Source organism: Aptenodytes patagonicus, chromosome 13 (genome assembly GCF_965638725.1).
Source record: "Aptenodytes patagonicus chromosome 13, bAptPat1.pri.cur, whole genome shotgun sequence".
NCBI lineage: Eukaryota > Metazoa > Chordata > Aves > Sphenisciformes > Spheniscidae > Aptenodytes > Aptenodytes patagonicus.
Window position 1 is genome coordinate 2,706,292 of NC_134961.1, and position 24,043 is coordinate 2,730,334.

Sequence of the window (24,043 nt, forward strand, 5' to 3'; positions counted from 1 at the left end):
TGGGTCCCCTCCTGCCCCCCCAGTGCCCTCCTGCTCAGAGGGCACCTGAGCTGCTGGCGGGCTTTACTGGGGATGGCACAGCTCAGGGATGAGCAGTCCTCGTGGATCGGCCCTATCCGAGCACTTTGGATCTAGTTGCTGGATCCCCTCAAGTACTTTGGTCCTTTGGTCCTTGCCTGGGGTTTCTCTGCCCACTGCTCCACAGCTGTGCCATGCCACGAGCCTTTTGGTGACCAATGCAGGTGGGTGGCTACATCCCTGCCCCTTGCTGGCACCCAGGACCTTGTCCCTGTGCACAGGGTGATGCAGCACCTCGTGGGAACCAGGCATCCCCATCTCAACCAGCTCCAAGTAAGGCCATGTGCTTCCTAGGGTGATGTGAGCACCCCGTATACTGTGCTGCCCTGGCTCAGAGGAGAAACCCAGCCCGCTGCACTGTGCCAGCAACATCGGAGAGGACCCGGGCGAGCAGCGCAGGTCCCTGGCAGGAGGGAAGCACCATTTCTGTGCCATCCCTTGGGGCATTCCCCTTCCCCTCCCAGGCAGTGCTGGCTGCTCAGCTTTAGCCATCGCCTGCTCTCTAAACCCATGTTTTTTGGTGGCAGGGCTGCAGCAGACGGTGAGGAACTGCTCGGGCCACTCACTCCTTCCCCCTCCACTTTAATTAGAGAAAGCTGCTCCCGGGCCGCAAAGGTCCTGGGATCAAATCTGGCTAATAACCCCCTTTCCTCCACGTCCCGTGTTGTTCCACTTAATCCTGTAATTACCTCTGCAAAGCTGCCGCTGCCCCTGGTCTGCTGGGTGGTGACCCTGGGCCTGCTGTAGGCACCAGCATCTGTATTTGGGGAAGTTTGCTCTCTTTGCCCTGGCTCACGTGCTGCACCTGCCTCGTGCTTTGGGGAGCAAGCACCCACCTGATGGCTTGGCATCGGGAGACCTGGAGCTCTGAGCATGCATCTGCGCCCAGCATAGCTCTCAGCAACACTGCCTCCTGGGAAGGCGATGGGAAGGGGAACCCATGGTGGGCTGGAGCATCTCCCCGACAAGCCTCCCACAAGGCGGGGAAATGCTGCTGGTCGCCTTGGGAAGCATGTTGCTGTAGGGAGAAGGGGTGTGGACACATTGGATGCAGTAGCTAATTTTTTTTTAAAGCACTTCTGAAGCACTACAGCGGCGTGACTTCCTTCCAAACCGCACGGCTGTTAGCATTCCCCGAGCGGAGGAGTGAGGAAATCGCCCACCTCAAAAATGCAGCCACTTCTGGGGAGGAGCCGGGAGGGCGGCCGCTTCCTCGGGAAGGGTGAGCCCTGCCGCCACATCCCCCCAGCCTCATGGGTGCTGCTGGCGGCCGGGAGCTGGCGGCCACCCGAGAGGCTCGCTGGGGACACCTTTGGGATGCTGTCCCTGGGAGATGCGCCCCATCGCTTATGTCCCTCCTTATGCTGGATCCAGGCAAGTGCTGGGCTGGATTTGGCGCCAAGGGGCTCGTCCCATCGCTCCCTGCTTAGTCAGCAGCGTCGCCATTTGATCTGAACTGGGGGCAGTGAAGATGGGAAGTGGAAAGGGGGGGCAGATGGGGGCCGGGGAGAGAAATACCCACTCCCGGGCCTCTCTGGCAGCTTGCCGGCAGTCCCGGGGTCACACTGAATATGCATAAAAGGGAGCAGATTGCAGCTTGCCCTCCTCTCTGATACGGAGGTGAGGCCTGCGGAGACCACCGGCCCCGGCTCTCTTTCAGCAGGATAATGGGGTGAGCCGAGCGCGGAGCGTGCGTGCCTGTGTGTGGTCTCACGGATGATAATGATTTCCATTCATGCCCTGCCTCCGCAGCGCTGATGCGCCGCTGGGCGAGTGTTGGCTCCCTGGCGGCTGCTCCCCGGCAGGAGCAGAGCCCCTGAAAGTTGGGCACTGAATCTCTGGGCTTGTGCTTTTGTATGGCTGGTGGGAGGGACAGAGTTTCCCATCAGGGCAGGGAGGGCGGGCAGGAGGTGCTCGTTCCCCCCATGCACTCCAAAAGCAGCGGTAACCCCGGCCCAGGTCCTAGACCTGCTGCTCCTGCCCTGCTCATAACACCTTCGCCTCTGGGCTCTCCCCTTGCTGCTGTTGGGTGCTGGTGCTGTCTCTCTTCCCTGGGCAGGGTTTTACTAACACCTTCACGTCTTACCAAACGGGGAATTAAAAGGCCTTTGCAGGTGGCACACCTGAGCGTGGCCCTATTTGTGTCCCCTTGCTGCCATGTGGCAGAGAGGAGGTGGAGGGTGGAGATTTCTCCTTGGCAGGGTTTAGCCTTGTTCGATACGCCCTGAGTTGCCCTGGGGTGGATGGATGCAGCTGCTGAGGCATCCCTGGGGGTTTCTCCTCTCTCCTCCCAGTGCAGAGGTCTTCCCACAGGGTTGTCCCCATGCTACTTGCTGCCCCGGGGCTGGTGGGATGCGAGGTGGTGGTGGCTGCACCTCTCTGTGGGGTGTGCGGTGGGATGGGGATGATGGGCGAGCTGGCAGCATCACAGGACTGAAGGAGCTGTGCTGGGTGTCTGCAGGTATGTGCGTGGCCAGGTCTTGCTGGGCATTGCAGGGCGTCCGTCAGCATTTTGCAGCCTGCTGTGCTGGGTGTGAGTACAGGAGCAGGGCTCTGCCTGTGGGCTGGCAGGGGCTCTGTCTCGCTGCTCGGCACCGGGCAGGTGCTGGGGATGGTCCCGTCAGGATTGCGTTGGGTGGATTAACCAGGCACTGTCTTCACTCAACGGTTCCTGGACAGGCAGACGCTGGGGAGCTTGCAGCAGCCGCGGCATTGCCTCCTGCCTGGGAGGCAGCTGCCTGCAGTGGGGCCGGGGTTCCCGACAGAGCCCTGTGGGCTGCCTGCAGCAGGGGATGTTCTTCACAGCCTGGTGCTTGCGACACGGTGCTTCCTTCGCTGCGGTGACTGCTACGTCCCTGCTGCTCCCCTCTCTACTTCCACAGCCCTTGCCTGCATGCCGTGCCCCTCGAGTCGGGGGTTCCCAGTGCTCCGCGTGTCCCAGGGACAGCATCCCTTGTCTTGCTGCCTGACGGTTGCCCAGCCACCGAGCCATGGGCTGGCGTGTCCCCGAAAGGCTCTGCAGCACTGCCGGATAGCGGGGGATGTGCTGCTGGGGCGATGGAGAGACCACCAAGGGAGCCGCTGATTTTTCAGCAGTGAGCATCTCCTTTCCCATCAGCAGAGGATTAAGCAGTGAGGAAACAGCACGGAGGTGGCAGGGCTAGGATTTGTCCTGGGGGAGATGTCCAGGGATGGGCTGAGCCCCCTGTCCCCGCTCCCCACTCAGCGGGCATGGGCTCTGGCGCTGGCTGCCCGGCTGAGCCTGGCTGGGAAGGGAGGAGCTTCCCCCCATTAGCGGTTTGGCAGCCCGGAGAGAGGCAGCTTTCTTCCACAGCCACAGGTCGTTTTTGTGTTTGGGTTTTTCTTGTTGGTTTTTTTGTTGGTTTTTTTTTTTTTTTTGCAAAAGGGGGGGGGGGGGGGAATCCCGGATCATTTGAAACGGGCTGTCCCCTGCCAGCCTCCTTTGGCCGGAGTGGGCAGCTGGACAGGCAGGAGCAGTGTTGGGGGCTGTAGATGGGGAGCAGAGCATCTGCCACTCTGGGTTGTGCTGCTGGCACTGGGCTTCATTCCTGAGGGTGAAGTGCAAAACCCAAGTCATCCCGTAAGGATTTACTAGTGGGAGAGGGGACGATGGGGGGATCCCCTCCACCTGCCCTGGCCGTGGTATGGGCTGGTAGAGGCCAGAGAACCCAGCTTGGTGGCTGGGGCGGGCAGCGCTCAGCACAGTCCCTCCAGCCAAGCACGTGGGATGGCAGGGCTGATGCCATCGGCCCAGCCGGGCAGCTCAGGGGTCTACCGCCAACTGCAGCGCTCAGGGACGTTCTCCAGTGAATGTGTGAGCTGTGGCTGCTCACACGATGCTCAGGATGGGGCGTGGCTGATCCGCATCTTGCAGGATGCTCCTGCTGCAGCCAGAGCCGGTGGGAGGGGACGTGACCTCCAGTCCCTCTTCCACCCTACAAGTCAGTGGCGTGGGAGATGGGCCATGTCCCCTGGAAGCCACCCAGCGTCCCCTGGCCCTGTGCTGTGGCTGCCGGGAGAGGAGCCCAGCCAAGCCCTGCATTTGGCCCTTGCTTTTCCCTCCATTAACAGACAGGCTAGACCCAAACCTGGTTTTCTTGGGGGTGAGGCCAGAATAACCTCCTTTTGCCAGGGGGAATACACGGGTAGCGTGGCACCGGGATTTGGAGGGGATCCAGCCCCTGGCTTGGAGAAGCCACCGTGCCTGTGGCCAGCAGGATGCTGCCGGGGCTGTGGCATGGCAGGGAAAGTGGTGCCAGCCCTGGCTGAGCCCTGGGGCTTCATCCTGGTGAGCTCCTGCCTGTTGCAAAACATCCCACAAGGTGTTTTTGCTGCTGCTCCTTTCTCCCACACTGGCAGGAGCTGTTTCAGGCTGCGGTTGGATAAGGTGGGTTTTGCAGCTACTGTCACAGCTGAAAGGTCTCCCCAGCTCTTCCCTGCCACCTCTCCTCAGCAGCTGTGTGGTGATGGGGGTCTCTGAGCTGTGTGTGACAGCCAGGGCTGCTGGCAGGCGTGAATGTTCCTGTTGCCCCCAAGACAGTTCGTAAGAAGCCAGGGAAGGGCTGGACCCTGCTTTCAACCTCCTCCTTCCAAAGCTCAGCTCTTTCTGCCATTTCCCACAGTATTTCACTCCTGCTGACGAGCGGCGAGGGATTGCTGTGCATAAGGCACCGCAAAGTAATCGCTTCCCTGCCCCGCTCCCAGGATGCTGCATCAGTAGATGTGGGGTGGGAAGGCATGCACAGGTCGAGGGCCAGACGTGGGGGTGTTCCCCATCCCTTACCAGCCTCCCTGCATGGGCAGTGCTGCGGCTTTGCCGCTCCCGGCAGGGTTGCCAGTGCCATTCACTCTCTTTGCTCTTGCCCCAGGGAGGAGCCGCTTCCTTCACCCCGGGAGGATGGAGGTCCTGCAGCTCCTGCGCCTGCTCCTCACCACCGCCATGCTGGGCCTCTCCCAGACAGTGAACCCCTTCGTGGCCCAGCAGACCCCCCCAGACCCTTGCTATGATGAGAGCGGCGCTCCTCGCCGCTGCATCCCTGAATTCGTCAACGCTGCCTTCGGGAAGGAGGTTCAAGCCTCCAGCACGTGTGGGAAGCCCCCGACACGGCACTGCAATGCCTCGGACCCCCGCCGAGCCCACCCGCCTGCCTACCTGACCGACCTCAACACCGCCTCCAACATGACATGTTGGCGCTCGGAGACCCTCCACCACTCGCCCCAGAACGTCACCCTCACCCTCTCCCTCGGCAAGAAGTTCGAGGTGGTCTATGTCAGCCTCCAGTTCTGCTCTCCCCGGCCTGAGTCCACCGCCATCCTCAAGTCCATGGACTACGGCAAGACCTGGGTGCCATACCAGTACTACTCCTCCCAGTGCCGTAAGATCTACGGCAAGCCCAGCAAAGCCACCGTCACCAAGCAGAACGAGCAGGAGGCCCTCTGCACTGATGGCCTCACCGACCTCTACCCCCTCACCGGTGGGCTCATTGCCTTCAGCACCCTCGACGGGCGACCCTCTGCCCAGGACTTCGACAGCAGCCCCGTGCTCCAGGACTGGGTGACGGCCACTGACATCCGCGTGGTCTTTAGCCGCCCCCATCTCTTCCGTGACCTGGGTGGTCGGGATGGTGGTGAGGAAGAGGGTGGCACCGGCTCGACCCCCTATTACTACGCGGTGGGGGAGCTGCAGGTCGGCGGGCGCTGCAAGTGCAATGGGCATGCGGCGCGCTGCGTGAAGGACAAGGAGCAGAAGCTGGTGTGCGACTGCAAGCACAACACGGAGGGTCCCGAGTGCGACCGCTGCAAGCCCTTCCACTACGACCGGCCTTGGCAGCGGGCCAGCGCCCGTGAGGCCAACGAGTGTCTGGGTAAGTGATTTTTAAATATTTTTTTTTTCCGGGGCTGAAACTCCAAAGCAGGTCATTGGGGGAGGAAGTGATGGGTGCTGAGCTGAAGCGATGGAGTGTGCTTGTCCAGAGATGCTGGGGAGCATCCCCCTCGCTTGAGCCCTTCCCAGCCCTCCAGCATCTGCCCTGTCCCTGCTGCGGATGCCCCTCCGGAGGTGCGGTGGTGTGGTGTGGCCATGAGCCAAAGCACCAAAACCCTCCAAAAAATCACCGGTGTCTTCCAGTTCATCAGCAAACGTCGGTGTGGGATGTGGAATGCCTGGCTGGGGGTGTTTCCCTTGGGCAGCAAACCAGCTGTCCCTGGGCTGGGAGGGGGAGTCATGGCGGTCCCCTGCCAGATGTGCTTTGGGGCAGGGAGCAGGCAGCAAAACCTGGCAGAGATTAAGGAAATACTTGAGATACCCCGATTCAACATTTTATCATTTGTGTTCAGTCTGGCATGGTACTTTGCGTGGCGGTTTTAGCTTGTCTGTCCTTACGAAGGTTTCCATGAGTTAAAAATATTGTCATCGAAATGAAACATTTCCAAAACGTCAAACTGGCATCGCTTGGTTGTCCCACTCGTGAATCTTTGTGGGATTTTGGTGGAGGTTTTTGCCTTTTGTCCTGATTTGGGATGTGGTTGGGGGATGCCAGAGCCCTGTGAAGGTCTGGGAGAGGGAGGAACAGCCTCTCGCTCCTCCTGGACCAGAGCCCAAGTCCCAGGGGGTGGCGGGAGGATGGAGACAACGGAAAGCCGTACCATTAATCAACCCCTGAAAGGCTCAGTGGATGTGCCAGAGGTCAGAGGGACTTGTTAGTGTTTGTGATCGATGTCTTGTTGAGATCCCAGCTGTCGGCTTAAATATATGTATGTTACAGCGGATTTCTTCTAAGAATGGCTAAAAAGGCAGCAGATTCAAAGCAAGTGCCGGAGCCGATGCTTTAAACCACCTCACGCCCTGTGGGAATGTGTCAGCCCTCGCACTTTCCCGCTTGTCTCAGAGCAAAGTTTTGGAGCAAAGCTCGGGGGAAAAAAACCAAACCCTCGAATCCACACCCTGCCCACGGCTGCTCTCTCCAGCTGCCGGCAGGTCAGGCAGGGGAGGGCTCTGGCTGGTGGGTGAACCCATGGAAACCCCCTGGGACAAAAGGAGGACCCCGAACCGATGGCTTCCTCCCTTGTGGCACCCCACGCCGCATCCTCCTTGCTGCCAAATCCTCTGGTAAAGCAGCGTGATGACAGTGGAGGTGGCCCTACCAGCACAAAAGGGGTTAAACCGGAGTAAGCTCATTTTGGGGGATCATCTGCAGATCTCCTGTCTGTCTGTACATCTTGTCCATCGCAGGGTGAGGGTCCCACTCTGCAAGGCCGTGCTCCTGAGCATCCCTGTCCCCAGCTGCGTCACCCTTTTGGCAGATGGGGCTGAAAAGATAAACGAGGGAGAGCAGAGGAGGTGGGGGTGTGGTGCGGTCCCTTCAAGCTCCCCCCTGACAAGCCCCAAGCACAAAGACCCTTCCCCGAGCTGCGTGTGAAAGTAGTTTTTCCTGTTGATTCGCTCCCCTTCTTTCTCCCTTTCCCCTCTTGGGCTTTGTGCCCTCTCTGAAGGGACCTGAAAGAGCTTCTCCATCACCCGCCTCCGAAGGGCTTAGTGGCTGAAAGCTGGATTAGCTCCCCGAGCCTTCCCCTCTGTGCCTTTCAACAATGACATCTCCCCAGCCAGCACGAACAGACGCAGCAATTAGCACCAATTAAAAGGAGAGGCCGCCCGGGAAGTTCCCTTTGCTCAGCCCAAGGGCTGCGGGGTTTCGGACTCTGGTCCTGCGGCCTGGCATTGGTAATGCTGGCTTGTGGTGGTGGATGGTCATGCATGGCCAGGCAGCGGTGAGGAGGAGGGTGGATGGATGCAGGAGCTTGGCAGCCCAGTGCCGGCTGAGGGTCAGGGTCAGGGGGCTGCAGCACCCCAAAAGTGGATCTGGATGGAGCCACGGGGCTGGTACAGCCTCAGGTCGTGTTGGGATGTCACCTCTTGGCTCTGTGCTCCCCAGCACCCTGCGTGGGGGTTTGTCCCCCTCCAGAGCACGGGAGTCTCTGCCTGCTCCGGCATGGGGACAAATTGGTGTCCTGCACCATGTCACGGTGCTGGGACATCCATCCACGCAGTTGGAGGTGAGGACAAACCTTGCTTATTTCACAAGAATTTCTGCCTCTAGCTGGTATGGGGAAATGCAGAGGTGAAACAGCCCAGTGACGCCTGAGGTCTGAGCATCGGCATGGGGCGTGACCCGACCACGGCTGCCATAGGGTGGCCGTTGCGTTCGTGGGGACATCGCCATGCTGCAGTGTTACGGGGGTCAGCATGACTTTGGCAAGCAGGCAGGTTTGGGGATGTTGCAGCCAGGACGGTGACAGTGGATTTGCCACGCTGCCGACTTGGCAAGAGGGCATGGTGCCAGCTCCGTGCCGCAGGGTGCGTGGCCCTGTGCCTGGTGGTTAGAGAGCGGTGCCATTGGTCCATGGGCCCAGGGGGCTCTCCCGATACCCCAAAAGGGCTGCATGTCCTGCAGGGAGCTTGCCCTGCCAATAATGGGATGCTCTGTGTACCCTCTGGTGTGCCCTGCCCAAAACAGGGGAAAGAGAAGGGCAGGAAAGAGAGAGACGTGTCCCCATCCATGTGTGTCCCCCAGCTTTTAGCCTGGGTCAGGCTCAGTGAAGGATAATCCTGGCAGAGCAGCCAGTGGAAGCACGATTGCCGAAATCCTGAGCCCCCCCAGGTGATGCATCAGCTTTATTCTTGCAGACTCGCACCTCCTCCTTCCCACCGCCGCTGCTGGTCCCTGCCTGCACACGCGGAGCTGCTCGGGGCAGCCCGGTCACCCCCTCGGCAAGCTGTCCCCGAAACACCCGGCCTGGGGAAGGGGGGGAAGCGGATTAGCACAAGGCAGCCACTGGAAGTAATTGATGCACTCGCTGGTAATGCGGGAGCTCTTGTTCCCTTTGTGGCCGCCGCTGCGGGAGCGCTCCCCAGAGCACCGGGATAATGCATGGGGCTCGCTTTGATCTGGGGGGCTCGGCAGGGAAGGGGCTGCGCTCTCCTGGGAAGACCTTGCTGGCTGCTGCTCCCTCCGCTTCGGGCTGGGGGGCTGTGGCAATCAATCGGGGATGCCAGTGCCTGAAAACACCAATTCCCGGAGCGGTGATGGGATTTAGAGGATCCCATGTGCTTCCCCTGTGTCCTCTGCCCCTTCCTGTACGTTTGCTCTCTTTTTCTATCTCAATGCTTCCCATGCAAAAATTATCTCAGAAATCCCCCAGTGAGCTGGCCTGGGCTGTTGTACCCCGTGGAGCAGGATCTGTGTTGCTGGTGGCCTGTTGGCAGTTGCATCTGCAGCCCCTTCCCTTGCCACATCCCCCCCAGCGGGATGCTCCTCACCCTCTCCCCGGCAGATGTGCTGGGAACCGGCGGGTTCCCAGCAGCGCCAGCCACAGTCCTTCCCCAGGGAGAGCAGGGGGGAGTGGTTCGGGGTAGGCGATGGCTTTTGGAGGTGGGCAAGTAGGCAGCATCCCCCTGCCACCCCTGCCTGGGCACCTGCTCCCCATGGGGTGCAGCATCCCAGCAGATCTGGGTTGCAGGGGGGAGGCAGCCACCGCGGTGGAGGGGATTAACACTTGTCTGACCATCCTGAGTCCTGCTCCTCCCGGGATGGGGCTGGAGTGGCTCAGCCTTGTCCTTTGCACCGCTGTTCTCAGCTCGCAGCCCCTCGGGGAGGGCTCTTCGCTTCTGCTTTTCCTCCTGCTTCTTGGCAGTAGAGGTGTAAGCCCTGGCCCCTCTCTCCAAACACCTTCCCCATGATGGAGGGACAGTGCAGATGGGAGGGAAGGGGCTTTTCTGGTCTCGGTTCCCGTCCTGGGGTGGAGGTGCAGCCCCATCCTGCCCCGCTGTCCCAGCCGGGCTCTCCTACAGCCAAAGCAGGGGCGTAGCTCAAATCCGCTGTGGGTTGGCAGCACCGGCCAGTCTAGGGTTTCACTGAGCCGGCTGCCTTCACTAATTATTCCCAGGGAACTTGTAGGGGCAGCGAGCCCCCCTCCTGTCCCACAGGCTCCATTGCCTGCCACATGTGTGCCCCGGTGCACGGCACTGCCCGTCCTGTGGTGGGGTCCCTGCCCCAAACCCCCTTGTGCCATTGCCCCGGGCTCCTCCATCCAGAGCAGCCCAGAGCAGAAGAGGTTGTGGGGCGGCCAGGACCTGGGCAGGGGTTCAAACACCATCAAAAGGGGGACAGAAGGTTACTCCATTGCAAGGAGTCGATGTTTAATTAGTCTATTATTGCAAATTATTAGATCTTGTGATTGTTTAATTGATCATATGATTGTTTAATTGGGCATACTGTACAAGGGCGGAAGCAAGCTACCACGTAATTAGCCCCAAACTGTGCAATTAAATTCTTATTAATACCCCAAACAGCAGGGAACATTCAAGCCTTTAATTAGTGATTAACGGGAGACAGACAGAGCTTGCAACCAAGTCAGCACTGAGGAACAGTGCAAGTATTTAGCCGGGTAAGAAGGGGGACCTGTCTGCCCCGATTAGCGCCGGATCGCTGCGCCGGGGGGGTGAGGGGACGGTCACGCGTGCTGGTGTGACCCTGTCCCCGAGCAGGGGACAGCCACCCATCCCAGCGTGGCCAAGCCCAGCCAGGTCCCCATGTCGTCTGGCCGGGATCACACCAAAATCTCGGCTTGGCTCCTGCTAAGCTGGCGGCAGTTTGCTGACACCCAGCCCGGGCTGGGAGCAACAACCCAGAGCGTTCAGCGTCACTGCCTGCAGGCAGAGGGCACGGTGCTGGGCAGCAAGAGGAGGTTTCTCCCCAAAAGCCGGCTTCGGGAGGATCTGCAGCATGTTCCCAGGGAAAGGTGGCCCCGGGGCTGACGGGGACGTGCCAGCCAGGAGGGCCCTCAGCCCACGGCAGGGTCGGTGATGCCGTGAAAAGGCCCCGGCCAGTTACTCTCTCACCAATTAAACTGGAGGCAGAGAGGGACCCGCGCTGAGGGCGGCGAATCATTTACCTGACCTTTCTCCTCTGCTGCCCATCGCCTCCCCTCTGGGCTGCCGTCCCCTCTCCTTCCCCAGAGGAAGCCGGGGGCTCGCGGGGGCAGCCCCGAGCATGCCCAGTGGGACAGCAAAGCTGCCTTTTGGGGTGACCCAACTGGTCTTTCAGTGATGCAAGGGAATAACAAGGCCTCTCTACCTCCCAATAATTGCTCCTTTGATGATGTGTGTCTGCCTCGGTTCAGTGGCACGAACCACCCCTGCTTGTCCCTGTCCTGTTATCTGGTGAGTGCAAGAGCAGCCTGGATGTCAGGGTTCTTCACCGCATCTCTCCTGGCCCCAGCAAAGCCTGGCCGAGCATCGGCATCCCTGGCACAGCAGCATCCTAGGCTGCCTGGGACCACGGGCAGTATCTGCTGCTCTCCCTCCAGGCGCCGCATCCCAGCACTTAGCCCTGTGTCAGAATTTGCCTCCAAAGTCCCTATTTTTCACCGGCACCGGGGAAAAAAAATGAGCTCAAAAGGCACAAGCCCCCATAGGCACCTACCGCCATGCCCAAGTGTTATTTTGATGCCTGCCATGTGATTTTTACACTAATCTCATAACGCAGGGGAGCTCCGGGGGGAGCTGGGGTTTGAGCACGTGGTGCCGGCAGCACTGAGGCTGGCACCAACCTTTTGCTCAAATCATTTAAGCTTCCGAAAAGGCCCTTTTTTAGGGTTGGGGTTTGCTCCGGCTTTCTTCCCCCAGCGTCTCTGAGGCCGGAGCAACAAGGCAGGCGAGGGAGCGTTTGATCTGCGCGGACTGAAGCTCCCACCGGCGCTGTGCCGGCCGGGGGGGAGGCAACTTCACACGACCGCCAAGCCAGGCCTAAGCAGTTAAATCTGGGCTGACACGTTAATGAATTTCACAGTACGCCTGGAAAAACTCTCACCCAACCTCAATTTACCAGCATGGGGAGGGGGCCGGGGCTGGGGGAGGAGGGTGCCGCGTTTTGCCAAAGGAAATCTTGTTCCCATTATCTTTTTGCGAGAGTGTTAAGCAGGAACGGGCATTGCTTTGCCTTTTTAACTCGCACACGTGGAATCGGGCAGGGGAGGCTGCATGGTTCCTGTGGCTAGTGAAAAAGTAGCGTGCGTGTGTGCATGCGCATGTGCAAGCATCTGTGCGTGCATATTCGTGCATGTGTATGTATGCACACACGTGAGCGTGTGTATGGATGTGCATGCTTGCACATGTGAGCATGCATGTTTGTGTGCATGATTTGTGTGTGTGCATGTGTAACGGTATGTGGATATTTCTGTGTACATCTGTGTGCATGCACGTGCATGTGTGCACGTATGTGTGCACATGTAATGGTATGTGGATGTTTAGGTGCCCATTTGTGTGTATGCACGTGCACACGTACGTGCTGATGTGCACATGAGCTTGTGTGTGTGCTTGTGCATATTTGTGTGTGCACACGTGTGCATGTGCACGCACGGGTTGCTATGTGGGCTTCTTTGTGTGTGTGCGCATGCATGCACAGGGTAGAGCCTTAAATATAAGGAATTTGGGGGCTCTGTTGCTGACGCTGAGGATGGCACCCTGTGAGGCAGCAGGGGCAATGCTGTTGCACCCCTTGGCACGAGGCAGGTGGTCCTGCCGAAAGGCTGGCCGGGCTCTGTCACCGGAGCCAGCTGCCGGGGAAGGGGCAGGGGGGATGGTGGGGCTGCAGGTGCCCGGCTGGCACTGCCAGATGCCCCGGCTGCACCCCTCCATTCCACACTTGTCTGCCTTCAGCCGAGTGGTGCCCCGTCCCTACACATGCCCTTTCTCCTCTGCCCTGACCTCCCGGCACCGGCGGATGCTGCACATCTGGACGGCACGTTGGGGCCGGCTGTGCCGTGCCCTGCCCTGCCCGTCCTGCTCCCCCAGCGCAGGCAGCCCTGGCCCCCAGCAGCAGCGGAGGGCACCGGGGCAGATCCAGCCCACCCAGGGGGGTTCCCAGGTTTCGCCTCCAGCCCTCACCCTCTCCCCTTCCCTTGCAGCCTGCAACTGCAACCTGCACGCCCGGCGCTGCCGCTTCAACATGGAGCTGTACAAGCTCTCGGGCAGGAAGAGTGGCGGCGTCTGCCTCAACTGCCGGCACAACACTGCGGGGCGGCACTGCCACTACTGCAAGGAGGGCTTCTACCGGGACCTCAGCAAGTCCATCACAGACCGCAAGGCCTGCAAAGGTACCTGGGGGGTCTCCATGTGGGCAGCACGGGTGATATAATCTCTCTTGGTCTCCTTGCTCTTCCGTCCCATCCTTGCGACATCCCTCTGCTCTGCTCGGAGCCCAGCTGTTCCCTCCGGCAGCTGCAGGTCACCTCCAGCCTCCGTCACCCTGGTCAGCTCTGCCACCCCGAGGGCACCAGGCAGGGACATCACTTTGAACCCAGCATCTCCCCAAGGGATGGGGAGGATGACAGGCAGGGAGCTAGGAGGCTCCCGGGAGCCCCATCCATTCCAGGAGGGTCCTGGTGTGGCTGCAGTTACGGTCTCCGCAGTCGATGTTTGGAGAGATGCTGGGCAGGTGCTGGAGAAGGTGCATGACTAAATGTGCTGGAAACCCATCTCTGGCACTGATGTTGTCTGGGTCACAGACACGCTTGGAGGCGTTCAAGCTACTTGACAAAATGACCCGCAGTGGCTTCCCTGCCTCGGAGGGCTGGGGATGCTGACGGAGGTTTCCATCTCCCTGCTGGACTGCAGTGCAGGACCTCATGGCATGCATTTTAGCTATGGGGTGGCTCTTGGGACCTGTTTTTGGGGAGATGCTGAGCACCATGGCTTCCGGTGCCTGTGGGCAGGGTGGCTTTTCCCCGAGCTGGCCAGGAGCCATGCTGGTTCCAAGCCATCAAGCCACAGCTTGACCTCATAAGGTCCCCAGCCTGTGCCAAATGTCATGGGACCTGTACCTCTCCTCTCCCTCCTCTAGCTCCTGGCCAAGCCCATCTGGTTTCTCTTATCTCGCCCTGCTCAGCCCCCTCTGCAGAGCCTTTTTCCTCTGTGAAGCCTCAAAACAATAGTTTCACCAAAGAAGTTGAGATAAGAAAACACCTTGCCCGTCCCCAGGGACTGGCGGGATCCAAGCTGAAACACTGGAGCGGGCAAGATGTTGGCCACAGCTGCTCTGAGGCTTGGGAATTCATCCCTGATCCCCTTTTCTCCAACTTAGATTGCAAGTACCTCCTGGAAGGGAGCGTGGTGTCTCCCTCCGGTGCATAGTGCAACCGCGTGGGCACTGAGCACCTTCGCTGCTGCAAGGACACGATGCTAGCATGTTTATGTAGGGCCTACAGGAACTGCTGAAGCTTGTTTCAGACCATTAATGTTGTGGCAACAGACCTGAATTGAAGGATGTGGCTTTTGGGGTTCCCCTCTCGGGTGCATTAGTGTTGTTTGTAGGTACGGCTCACTTGGGTCTGGGATGGTAAAATCCCTCCGTTGCCTGTGCTGCGTAAGCCGCCCCTGCCTCTCTCCATCCTTGTTCCCACAGGAGTGGTCAAGAGGATAGAGCAAAGGGAGAAACTTCCCATGTTTGACCGACGCCATGGCGGCAGTGGGAGCACAGCTGAGTGGACGCTGGCAGGGGGAGCCCTGCCCGCAGCCGGCTCGTTAGCAAATGGCAAGCTAATCATTTTTAATAACCTGAGCAGCTGACTTGGCAGGTCCCACCTGAGCAGCCCATGTTCCCGGGGGACTACACGCTGCTTCCCAGCCTCATGGCCTTGGCCAAGCCATGTCACGGCTATGGCTATGGGCATGGCAGCCCCCCGGCAGCAGCAAGGGTTTCCCATTGATGGGGCTCGTGCCAGGTGGCAGCCGGGTCCCAAAGCGGTGCCAGGGGCCAGCATCCTTGGGGTGACACTGGGAGGCACTGGGAGAGAGGAAAAGAAGGAGGCAGGACAAGGCATGCATCCCGGGTCGTGTCCCATTCCTGGGAGGTGTCCTGGCCCTGAGTGAGGCCGGGGAGGGATGGCAGCAGCCCCCGGCTCCTGCTGCAGCACCACCGGACTGAGGCAGCTGCAGCAAAATTCCCATTTTCCATGAGTATTTTCCTCGAGTGCTGAGGGCTCGTGGGCAGCCCCGGCTCACCCTGACTGGCACCGGGGCTTGTGGGGTGCTGTGGAGCTGTGCCGCCTCCACCTCGCCTCGCATCCTCTGCAGGCAGCACCCTCCCCACCCCTCCCTGAACGAGGGGTTTCTTTTCCCCTTTGGTTCACCAGCTCCTTCTACTTTTGCTACCAAAATTATCTGATAAAATCCCAAGCACAGTGGAAGCCTTGCAGGCGTTCGCCTCCCTGTGGGACCCGGGATCCCCAGTGCCACCTCTGTGCTGGGCATTGAGGTCTCAGTTTCTGCTCTAGCCAGGGAAGAGAGCACTTACCAAAAAAAAAAATAATAAATAAAGCAAGCAAGATTTGGCTAGGTGCTGGAAACAGGGAGGAGGGTAACTGAATACAGCCCAGCTCGACATGTGGGTTGGAGCTGGGGACGGGTTTGCGGGACCGGGGATGCTGCGGGCGCAGCATTTCCTACCCGTGCTGTGGCTCAGGTCCCTCCGTTTTCAGGGCTGAGGATGGAGGAAGGAGAGGGGCCCTGGCTGCCTCCGTCTGCCTGCGCCTGCCTAATGCAGGCAGCAGCCTGCGGTCTGCCAGGGCAAGTCCTGCTCCACCATCCTCACAGGGCAGTAATTGTGGAGCATTAAGGTGATGGAAAGCATCCCAGATTCAAGGTGGCTCCTCTGGAGGGGATGGGGTGGGCAAGAGCATCCCGGGGTGCTCAGGGCGAAGGCTGATGCCGCTGTGCAGGAGAAAGGCCAGCGAGCGATGCCTGGCCTGTGGAGGAGTGGGGTGCTGTGGCACCTGCTGTGGCAGGTCCCCCCTCGCAGACAAACCTCCCTCCCCGGCCCGGCCCCGTGCCAAGCCATGGGCAGGTCTCTGCCAGCCCGGTCCGGGGGTGCTGCTTCCGGAGGGCTGGCAGGGTTTGCCCATGGTTTGGAAAAGCTGCAAAGGTTCAGCCCAGCCAGATGAACATGTGCACAAGGGCTGTCCCCGCTATGGTGCATATGTTAAGGAGGATCTGGCAGTAAAGGTGGTACCCTGGGTCTTGGGAGCCAGTTCCTGGCTCTGCCTCAGGGAACTGAGTTAATAATAAAATCCCTGATGCTTCTGCTTCTTTGGCTGCCCCCCCTTTGGTGGGGGGGCAGAGAGCGTTTCCATCCCTTTCTTGTACTTATCCAGTGGTGAATCCGTTGGGATTGGGAGCTCCTTGGAGCAGGACCGGCACCTGGGAGCCTGCCTGCCCAGTGCCATGAATGGGAGCTGGTGCTGCCAGAGAGATATATAAATACACGGAGATGTGACAAGACAGCTTGGGCTTGGTTTTTCCAAAGACGTGTCCTGTACCTACAGCTCAGATACCTACACTCCTGCAAGAAAAAAGAAAAGAAAAAGCAAGGCTCGTGACAGCAGACCTTAAAAGCAGGCATGGAGCAAGCTGCTGTGACCTGACTTTGCACCCACCGCAGCACTGGTCCAGGGCAGAAGGTGAGCATCCCAGCAAAGGCAGATTTTGCAGGCGCTAGCAACGAAGCTCAGTTCATATTCAGGAGGTCAAATACTAGCCCAGAGGCCAGGAACTATTACATTTTATTTAAACAAACCCCGAAGCACTATAGTAAATAACGATCCAACCATGGTTCGTCTCTGCTAGGATGCAACGTCTTTGAAATAGGCACAAAAATATCAACTGCAGCTTGCACAAGCCCGCATCTCCTGCCAGCAACTGAGCGGAGCCCTCAGCCACCAGCCGGCGAGCGGGGAGGCGAGCTCTTCCTTCCAGCCGCCAGCCCGCCAGCAGCCGCGTCACTGCTGGATGCTGCGAGACGGAAAAGCTGGGAGGATGGAAAAGGCAGAACAACCTACAGGATTAATTCAATGGTGGTAATTGAAAAGTCAAATAAAGAATGGCTGTGCATTAATCCCTGTAATTTAAACAAAGCTGTAAACCGTGAGCTTTCTCCAATGAAAACTGGTGAAGCAGTAGCAGCTAAGCCTTAAGACTCAAAAATACCCTCAATATTAGGTGCAAGACATGCTTTCTGGCAAGCACAGCTCGATGAGTTAAGCTCCAAGCTAGTGACTTAATCCACTGTTCAAGCACTGTGGGCCAGATCCTGGCAACTGGCAGGGCTGCGAGCAGCAGGGCTCGGTGTGTGGGCAGTGGGCATAGAGCTGTGCTGTGCCCCCGGCGCCTGCATTCCCTGGTGCCAGGATGGGGTGCTCTGGCCAGCCCCTCTCTGTGGGTCATGTCGGGATGAGGAGGGATGGAGATGCTACAGCTGGAGTGGTGGGATGCAGCCATGCTGAGACGTGGGACTGGTCGGGGTAAGCTCTGAGTGCTGCCTCGGATGCTCTTCCCATTGGAGTGGGAAGGAGCAATGGATTTTCGTGGGACTGCAGGAAATCCCACCACAGTGGGGTGAGGGGCCAGAGGATGGTCTGGCAGAGACCAAGCTCATCTCCCAAAGACACCTATCTGTTGCAGATGTAAGATGAGCAAAACTGCCTTAATTGCTGATCCAGGTAAAACATGAAGAGTCTTTGAAAGCCTTCTTCCACCACATGAAGAGGGATTTGCTTAGATGAATTGGATCCTGATTGTGCTGAGATTTATGTCCATCCTTAGACTTTACACAAGGAATACACCACTGGGGCCTAAGAGATTATCCATAACGTGTGAAGCTAAGCGCTTGTATAAATCTTTGCTGGAAGCGTGCCTTTGGCCATAAATTTTTTAGGGCACGGACTGTCTATCGCTGTGCATGCAGAGCAGGAGTGATGGCTGCAGGGACCTCTGAGGTCTCCCTGCATGGTCTCTCAGACGAGCGGGTGTTTGGCAGGGCTTGTGCCCAGCTGCTCTGGGGTGAGTTGGACTTCTCCAGCTGGAGATGGGTGCTGTGGTCCTGGGAGCACTCCCAGCACCAGCGGTAGCATGAGAGCCCCTCGTTCAGGGCAGCACTGGGGTGATGCTGGTAGCACTGGGCTGCTCTTTCCAGCATGGGTGGTGATAAGGATGGGTGATGATTCATGCCCAGCCCCACTAACAGAAACCCAAGCCTTTGCTAGCGGAAAAGAGACAAAGCAATGGATGGTTTCCAAGAGGTGTACCTGCCAGCTAGTCAAAGGCACCTGCTTCCTCCAAGTGCTGCAGGATCCAGCCGAGCCCACGCAGAAGAGCCCTGTGGAGTAGGCACAGGGAGAACATCAAGATGCATCTGAAGCAGATGAAATGTCCCAGAGCACGGTGGTTCAAGAGAGGGCGTTAAGCCCAATGTTATCCTCCAGGCGAAGCAGCGGTGCTGTTCCCATGGGTCATCCGAGGCTGGTCAAGCATTGGACCATCACTGATGGCTTTGGTCCTCGCAGTCCAGGGCTGGACCATCCCATGATCTCAGGACCTTTGGGGCTCCCCGATGACCTGAATGGTGGGTGTTTGCAGGAGAGCCGGGAAAGCCTGGCTCACTAGGGAGAGCCAGCCGCCCTGGCAGGAGACAAGCCTGTTGTGACTGAAGAAAGACCCCGCGTTTCCGACAGCCCTACGTCATGCCAAGACTCCCTCACTCACTGCCATTTGTTATCACAGCTGAGTCCCCAAAATATCTTTGTCAGAAAGACGTCCGCTTCCAGTCCCAGCCAAGATCTGATAAGGATGAAGCATCTGGTCCCCATTAGAGGCTGCTTGCTCTGGTTTCTGGCCATGCGGGAGGGGGCCCGAGGATCAGCGCCATGGTGCTCCCACCAGTCCCATCTGGTGAAAATTAGGGAAACGATAACATCGGGGGGCTGCGGGGGCAGGCAGGGGGGAATGTTTTTGTTTTGCTTTGGAATCACGTTCAACTCTTACACTGATGGAGGCTGAGATAACCTCCTCCAGCTTGTAACCAGTCCAGCCCCGGGCAGGCAGATGGGAAGGTCCTCTCCTGACTGAGCATCTCCTTCCCGCACCCCTCCTCCTAGGCAACCCCTGGTGGGTCCATCATCCAGTGTTGCATGATGGAGAGTCACTTCGGGTCTGTCTTGGGGATGGAGGCCCAACTTTCACCCACCTCAGGTGTGGCTCTTCCCCTGGGGAGGCTATGGTGGCAAGCAATGGGGACATCCTTTGGCTGGGGTCTCCAGGAGGCAGGATGGGCACTGAGGCTCATGAGCTTGGGAAGCATCAAGAAGAACCACTTCAGACCATCCTAAAACCAAAACAAGGCGGAAGTTTGTGTAAAAGCTCAGTGTTGGTTCAGCTCCATGGACTGGAAAGCTCAGAGGTGGGGGAGCAAGTGGAGAAAATGCCTTTTACTGCTGTGACAGGAGCATCGTCCCGGGGTTGAGGTGGGAAAAGAGCAGACCCAGGCATGTACCTGTCCACTTTCTGTCCCTGCAGTGCCCTCAGTCCCACCCTGGCCATGAACAAGGGTTTGCATGGCCCCATGTGAGCCCCACTCCCTTTGCTTGCACAGGACAAGGCTGGCAGCAGGCACGGGGCTGCCCATGGAAATCCCTCCTCCTGCCTGCACGCACGCCCGGCTGTCCCCAGAACCGGCAGGACAAGCCTGCAAAGCAAGCAGGAAGAAACTGTCCTACTGGTGTCCAGACCTTAAATGCCAGCTGGCAGCTATAGGTGACCGTGTGAGCTGTGGGGTCTCCAGGGGCTCATCCTGAGCATCCCCATCAGCAGAGGCTGTACCCTGGCCAAGCCCTTCGTCAGCTCGCCCTCCTGCCCATGCTGCTCATAGCACGCATGGGGCCACGGTCTGGACCCACGGGTCTTGGCTGTGCTGGCCCCAGCAGCTGCTTTCCACCAGTGCACTGGAAAGACCCACCTTCTCCTCGCCTCTCTCAGGGTGGCACTTTGGGTTCAGTTTGGGATTTGCATTGTGCATCACTTCTCATGTAACCTTTTCTCTCCCTCCCATCCAGCCTGCGACTGCCACCCTGTCGGCGCAGCCGGCAAGACCTGCAACCAGACGACGGGGCAGTGCCCGTGCAAGGACGGCGTGACTGGCCTCACCTGCAACCGCTGTGCCAAGGGCTACCAGCAGAGCCGCTCGCCGGTGGCCCCCTGCATCAGTGAGTGCCACTGTGCCCTGCCCTCCCCTCCCTCAGGGACCCCCGCCAGCGCCAGGGGATGCTCTCCTTGGGCTGGCTTGCGGTGGGTGGGAGGCTGAGCCGAGGGACCGCCCATCCATGGGGTTGTGCTCCAGGAGGTGGTTAAGGCATGATGGTTGGATCACCTTCTGTGGGCACCCATGCTTTGGCCCTCCCAGCCCGGGAGGCTCTGAAAGACCCCTTGGGTTAGTGCTTCCAGCCGTCTGAAACAGCTCTGCTGGGACATGTCTTCAGCTGCAGCAAGTTGCCTTCCTCACCCAGCTGAGCCCTGAGCATGGTCAGGTCTGGGGCAAGGCCAGATCCTGTGGTCAGCAATAAACTGTGTTTATTGTTGCAGTGGGTCTGAATTTGACCCAAGCAGCAGAGGAACAACTTGCTGCCCTGCAGAATCTGCTGGCGCTGCTGGAGTGGTGGCAGTGGGGGTGAGCTGGTGGGGCTGGCTCCTTTCCCTCTGTTGTTCCCCAGATTTGGGGTTAGGACAGAATTTCCCTCAGGTTTTGTTGCCAGGAGTCCCAAGAAAGTGTTGTCTTTGCCCACACTTATCCCTGTGCTGTGCAGCGCGGAGCATGCTCAGATCAGTCGAGCATCTGTTCATCTGTCTGTCCCTGGAGCACGTGTCCTCTGCAGCAGTGACTTATGGCACTTGGGGGTTGCAGCGTCTCAGCCTGTCCCAATTTACTGAGCTCAATTTGGGCATCTCTGGGTCTATTTAATGGCCTGCGATATTCAGGTCAGACTCATCCCATCCGTCTTTCTTAGCGAGCTGCCGGAGGTGACCCACAAAATCCCCTCTGCACCCCGCTTGTGGAGGGCTTTTGTCTGGGTGTCACCCCCAGAGCTGGAGACCCCTTTCCTTAAGACATCTCTCCCTTTCTCTTCCAGAGATCCCTGCCATCAACCCCACCTCCCTGATCACCAGCACGGAGGCGCCTGCAGGTAAGTTCTCTGCATCCCGGGCCGAGCCCACGGCCCCAGCCCTGCCCAGAGACATCCCATCCCACCTCCCCTCTCCCCAGCAGACCAGGGAGAAGGGCTGAGCCCTGCCAAACCCTTTGGCAAAAAGATTAATGGTGAACAATTTTGGCAGACAATTTTGGCCAAAAAAATGACTGAGATTTGAAATCCTATGTATTTCTGGAAAGAGACCGACAAAGCTTGACAGGGCTTTCTTGGGGAAAAGGTTTCTCCGTCCCCGCGGAGGAGGAAAGCAGGGATGCAGCCTGCCAGAGCCTCACCGCTCCTCAGCAGGTTATGGCAGGGGTTGTGGCGTACGGCACCTACGGCTCAGTGCGTGCTTGGGGTCTGGCTTTTTTTAATCTCCTTTTATCGGTGCCAGTGCAAGAGGTTTCTCCTTGGTGCCTTTTACCTCCACAGGGCCTTGGCTCTCTGAGCAGCACCAGGGCGGTGGGGGTCCGTCAGGCTGCCAGCTGCAGGCAGGCTCAGGAGCCCCTGTTCTGGCACGTGGGCTGCCAGGTCTGCCCTGGGACATGGGTGACATGGGCCTTGCCCCATCCGGGTCCGGAGGAGTGAAGTGTCTGGGTCTGAGCTGCTTGTCCCAGCTCTGTGGGCTGATGGGACCATGGAGTGATGGGACCACAGGACCATGGGAGGATCGATGTCACTGCTGCTGTCACCCAGTGGGAGAGGGGGGCAGCTCCAGCGGCAGGCTGCAGGCTTTGCACGGGTGAGGGAGGCATTTCTGCTGCTGTCTTTAGAACTCCTCAAGAGCCGCCCCGGCTTCCCCAGGCTGGAGCAGCAAGGCTCATGTCTCCATGCATGCTGCAGGTTTGCTCGCGTTCTTGCAGAGGCTCGGCTGGGGCTGGGCACTGGTGGGTGCATGGATGCTGCCTGCACCAGTGGGTTATGGTCCCTCTTCCAGCCCAGCCACGGCTGCCAGGGCCCCACCGAGGTGCCCTCAGCTCTCACCTTGGCACGGCACATACCGACAGCACCACACAGTGGTGTGCCAGCCTCTGGACCCTATGCCGCTGCTGCCATGCTCAGCCCTCCCCGGCGCTGCAGAGCATGGCCCGGCAGATGCCATGGCAGACAGGTAAAACAGCCGCTTTGCATCTCCTCCCTGACCACCACCCCTCTTCCATCAGCCAGGCTCTTCTGTCTCATCTATCTTCCTGGCACCTCTGTGCCCTACATGGTGGTCACCAGCGGTGGGAGCGGATGGGCTGTGCTGATGCCAGCTCTTCAGAGGCACACATGGCTGTGTGTCCGAGGGGGCCATAGCAGGGCTTTTGTCTCCCCCATCTCCTTCCGCAGTCCCATCGGCACCCTAGCATGGCTGTTCCTAGCCATCCCACTGTCTGTCCCTTTGTAGGGATCCCAAACCAGGTTGAGGGGGAGAAGCTAGGGAAAGAAGCAGCCCTTTTCCCCCTCGGGCCACCCTTCACCCTGCGGTCCCCAAGCCCTTGGTCTTCTCCCGCATGTCAGCGTGGGGCAATAGACATCCTGCACCATCCTCCACTCTATCCCATGGCACGTGGTCCTGGGAAGAGAGCAGGGGCACCTCCAGCTCCCCATGCCCATATTTAATGAGGAGCTTCCCCATGCCCTGTTCAGGGTATGTCCATCCCAGGGGAGCCTGCACACTCCTTGGAGACCCGGTGCCCTGTGTGCATCCTTCTCCCCAGCTCTCCTTCCCACAGCCACCCCACCTTGGGGGTGAAAAATACCAACAGCCCCTTCCCAGGCTGGTGCATGCCTGTGATGTGCTCCTCAGCCTTTTGGGAACATCTTCCAGCATGGCACCTGCAGCCGCATGCATGCACTCGGTGGCCGTAGGAGGGGGACTGGAACAAGGGGTGTCAAAGGTACGGAGCTATGGAAGGAGTAAAGCGTGCGGATGGGGGTGGAGGGGCAAGACGTGTGGGAGGAGGCTGGTAGCTCAGCTCCTCACAGAGCAGAGCGGTGCTGGCCCCCATACGGACGCAGATCACATATACTGATGCAGAGGCTGGGAGTGCTGCACAGCCCAGAGCCCACGGGCACGTTTCAGCCCTCCCGGCCCTGCTCCGCAGAGGCTCCGGGAAGCGGGATGTGTTATCGGGATGTGAGTCGAGCAGCCCTGCGTGGATCTGGCAGAGGTTTCGCTCCACGCTGTGGCAGCGAAGGAGAGCCAGTCCTTGGTGGGGTGCATGTCTTGCACGATGGGATGACCATAAGAGCTGAGCTGTCTGTGACGGTAACACTGCTGGGGAGGCTGCGCGGGACAGGGCAGACCACCACCACCTCTACTCCTGCCTGCCCTGCTTGCCCTGCCTGTCCTGCCTGCTGTGAGGGAGGGAGCTGGGAACGCCAGGCTTTGTGAAAAGGAAAAAAGGGGAGGGAAAAGGGGGATTTGGACGGTTTTATTGCAAACAGAGAGTGACACATGGAGCAGAGTTAATCAAGGTGACTCCCCTCCAGTGCTTTATAAATAGGAACAGTCTTAGAGTGATGTCTGATATTTTCAGCTGCGTAAAAATAAATGGCACTCGCTGGAGACCCGGGTGTTTACTTTGTTTTAGTGGAGCAGGTCTGCCTTAAACTGCCTCTAGTTTTATCTGTGGGTTTGTTGTTTTAAGATTTCTGGCTTCTAGCTCAAATATCTTTAATGCAAAGTAGCTAGCCTCTGCCCAGAGTCTGCGCCGGGGGAGCAGGGGACCCGGTTGGGGTCCCGCTGCCCCCTTTGCTGGGGGGGGGATCAGAGGTGGGGATGGGCAGGAGCCTTGCCCAACTCTGCCTGGGGCGCCCTGCCTCCAGCGTGCTTGTGCTGCGGGCAGGGCTGGCCGCAGCGGCGCACCCCGCCTGCTGCCTGCACCCT

At 59.1% G+C, this 24,043-nt stretch overlaps 1 protein-coding gene across 1 annotated transcript in view; it reads left to right on the forward strand.

Annotated features, from left to right (window-relative positions):
* The window catches only part of NTN3 (netrin 3), a 34,113-nt gene that overhangs the window by 4,413 nt on the left and 5,657 nt on the right, over positions 1 to 24,043 (forward strand). Inside the window, exons 2-5 of the mRNA XM_076350789.1 lie at positions 4,968 to 5,963; positions 13,063 to 13,251; positions 20,038 to 20,187; positions 21,109 to 21,162. Coding sequence (XP_076206904.1) covers positions 4,997 to 5,963; positions 13,063 to 13,251; positions 20,038 to 20,187; positions 21,109 to 21,162 — 1,360 coding nt within the window. The 5' untranslated portion in view covers positions 4,968 to 4,996. The remainder of the gene's footprint in view (positions 1 to 4,967; positions 5,964 to 13,062; positions 13,252 to 20,037; positions 20,188 to 21,108; positions 21,163 to 24,043) is intronic.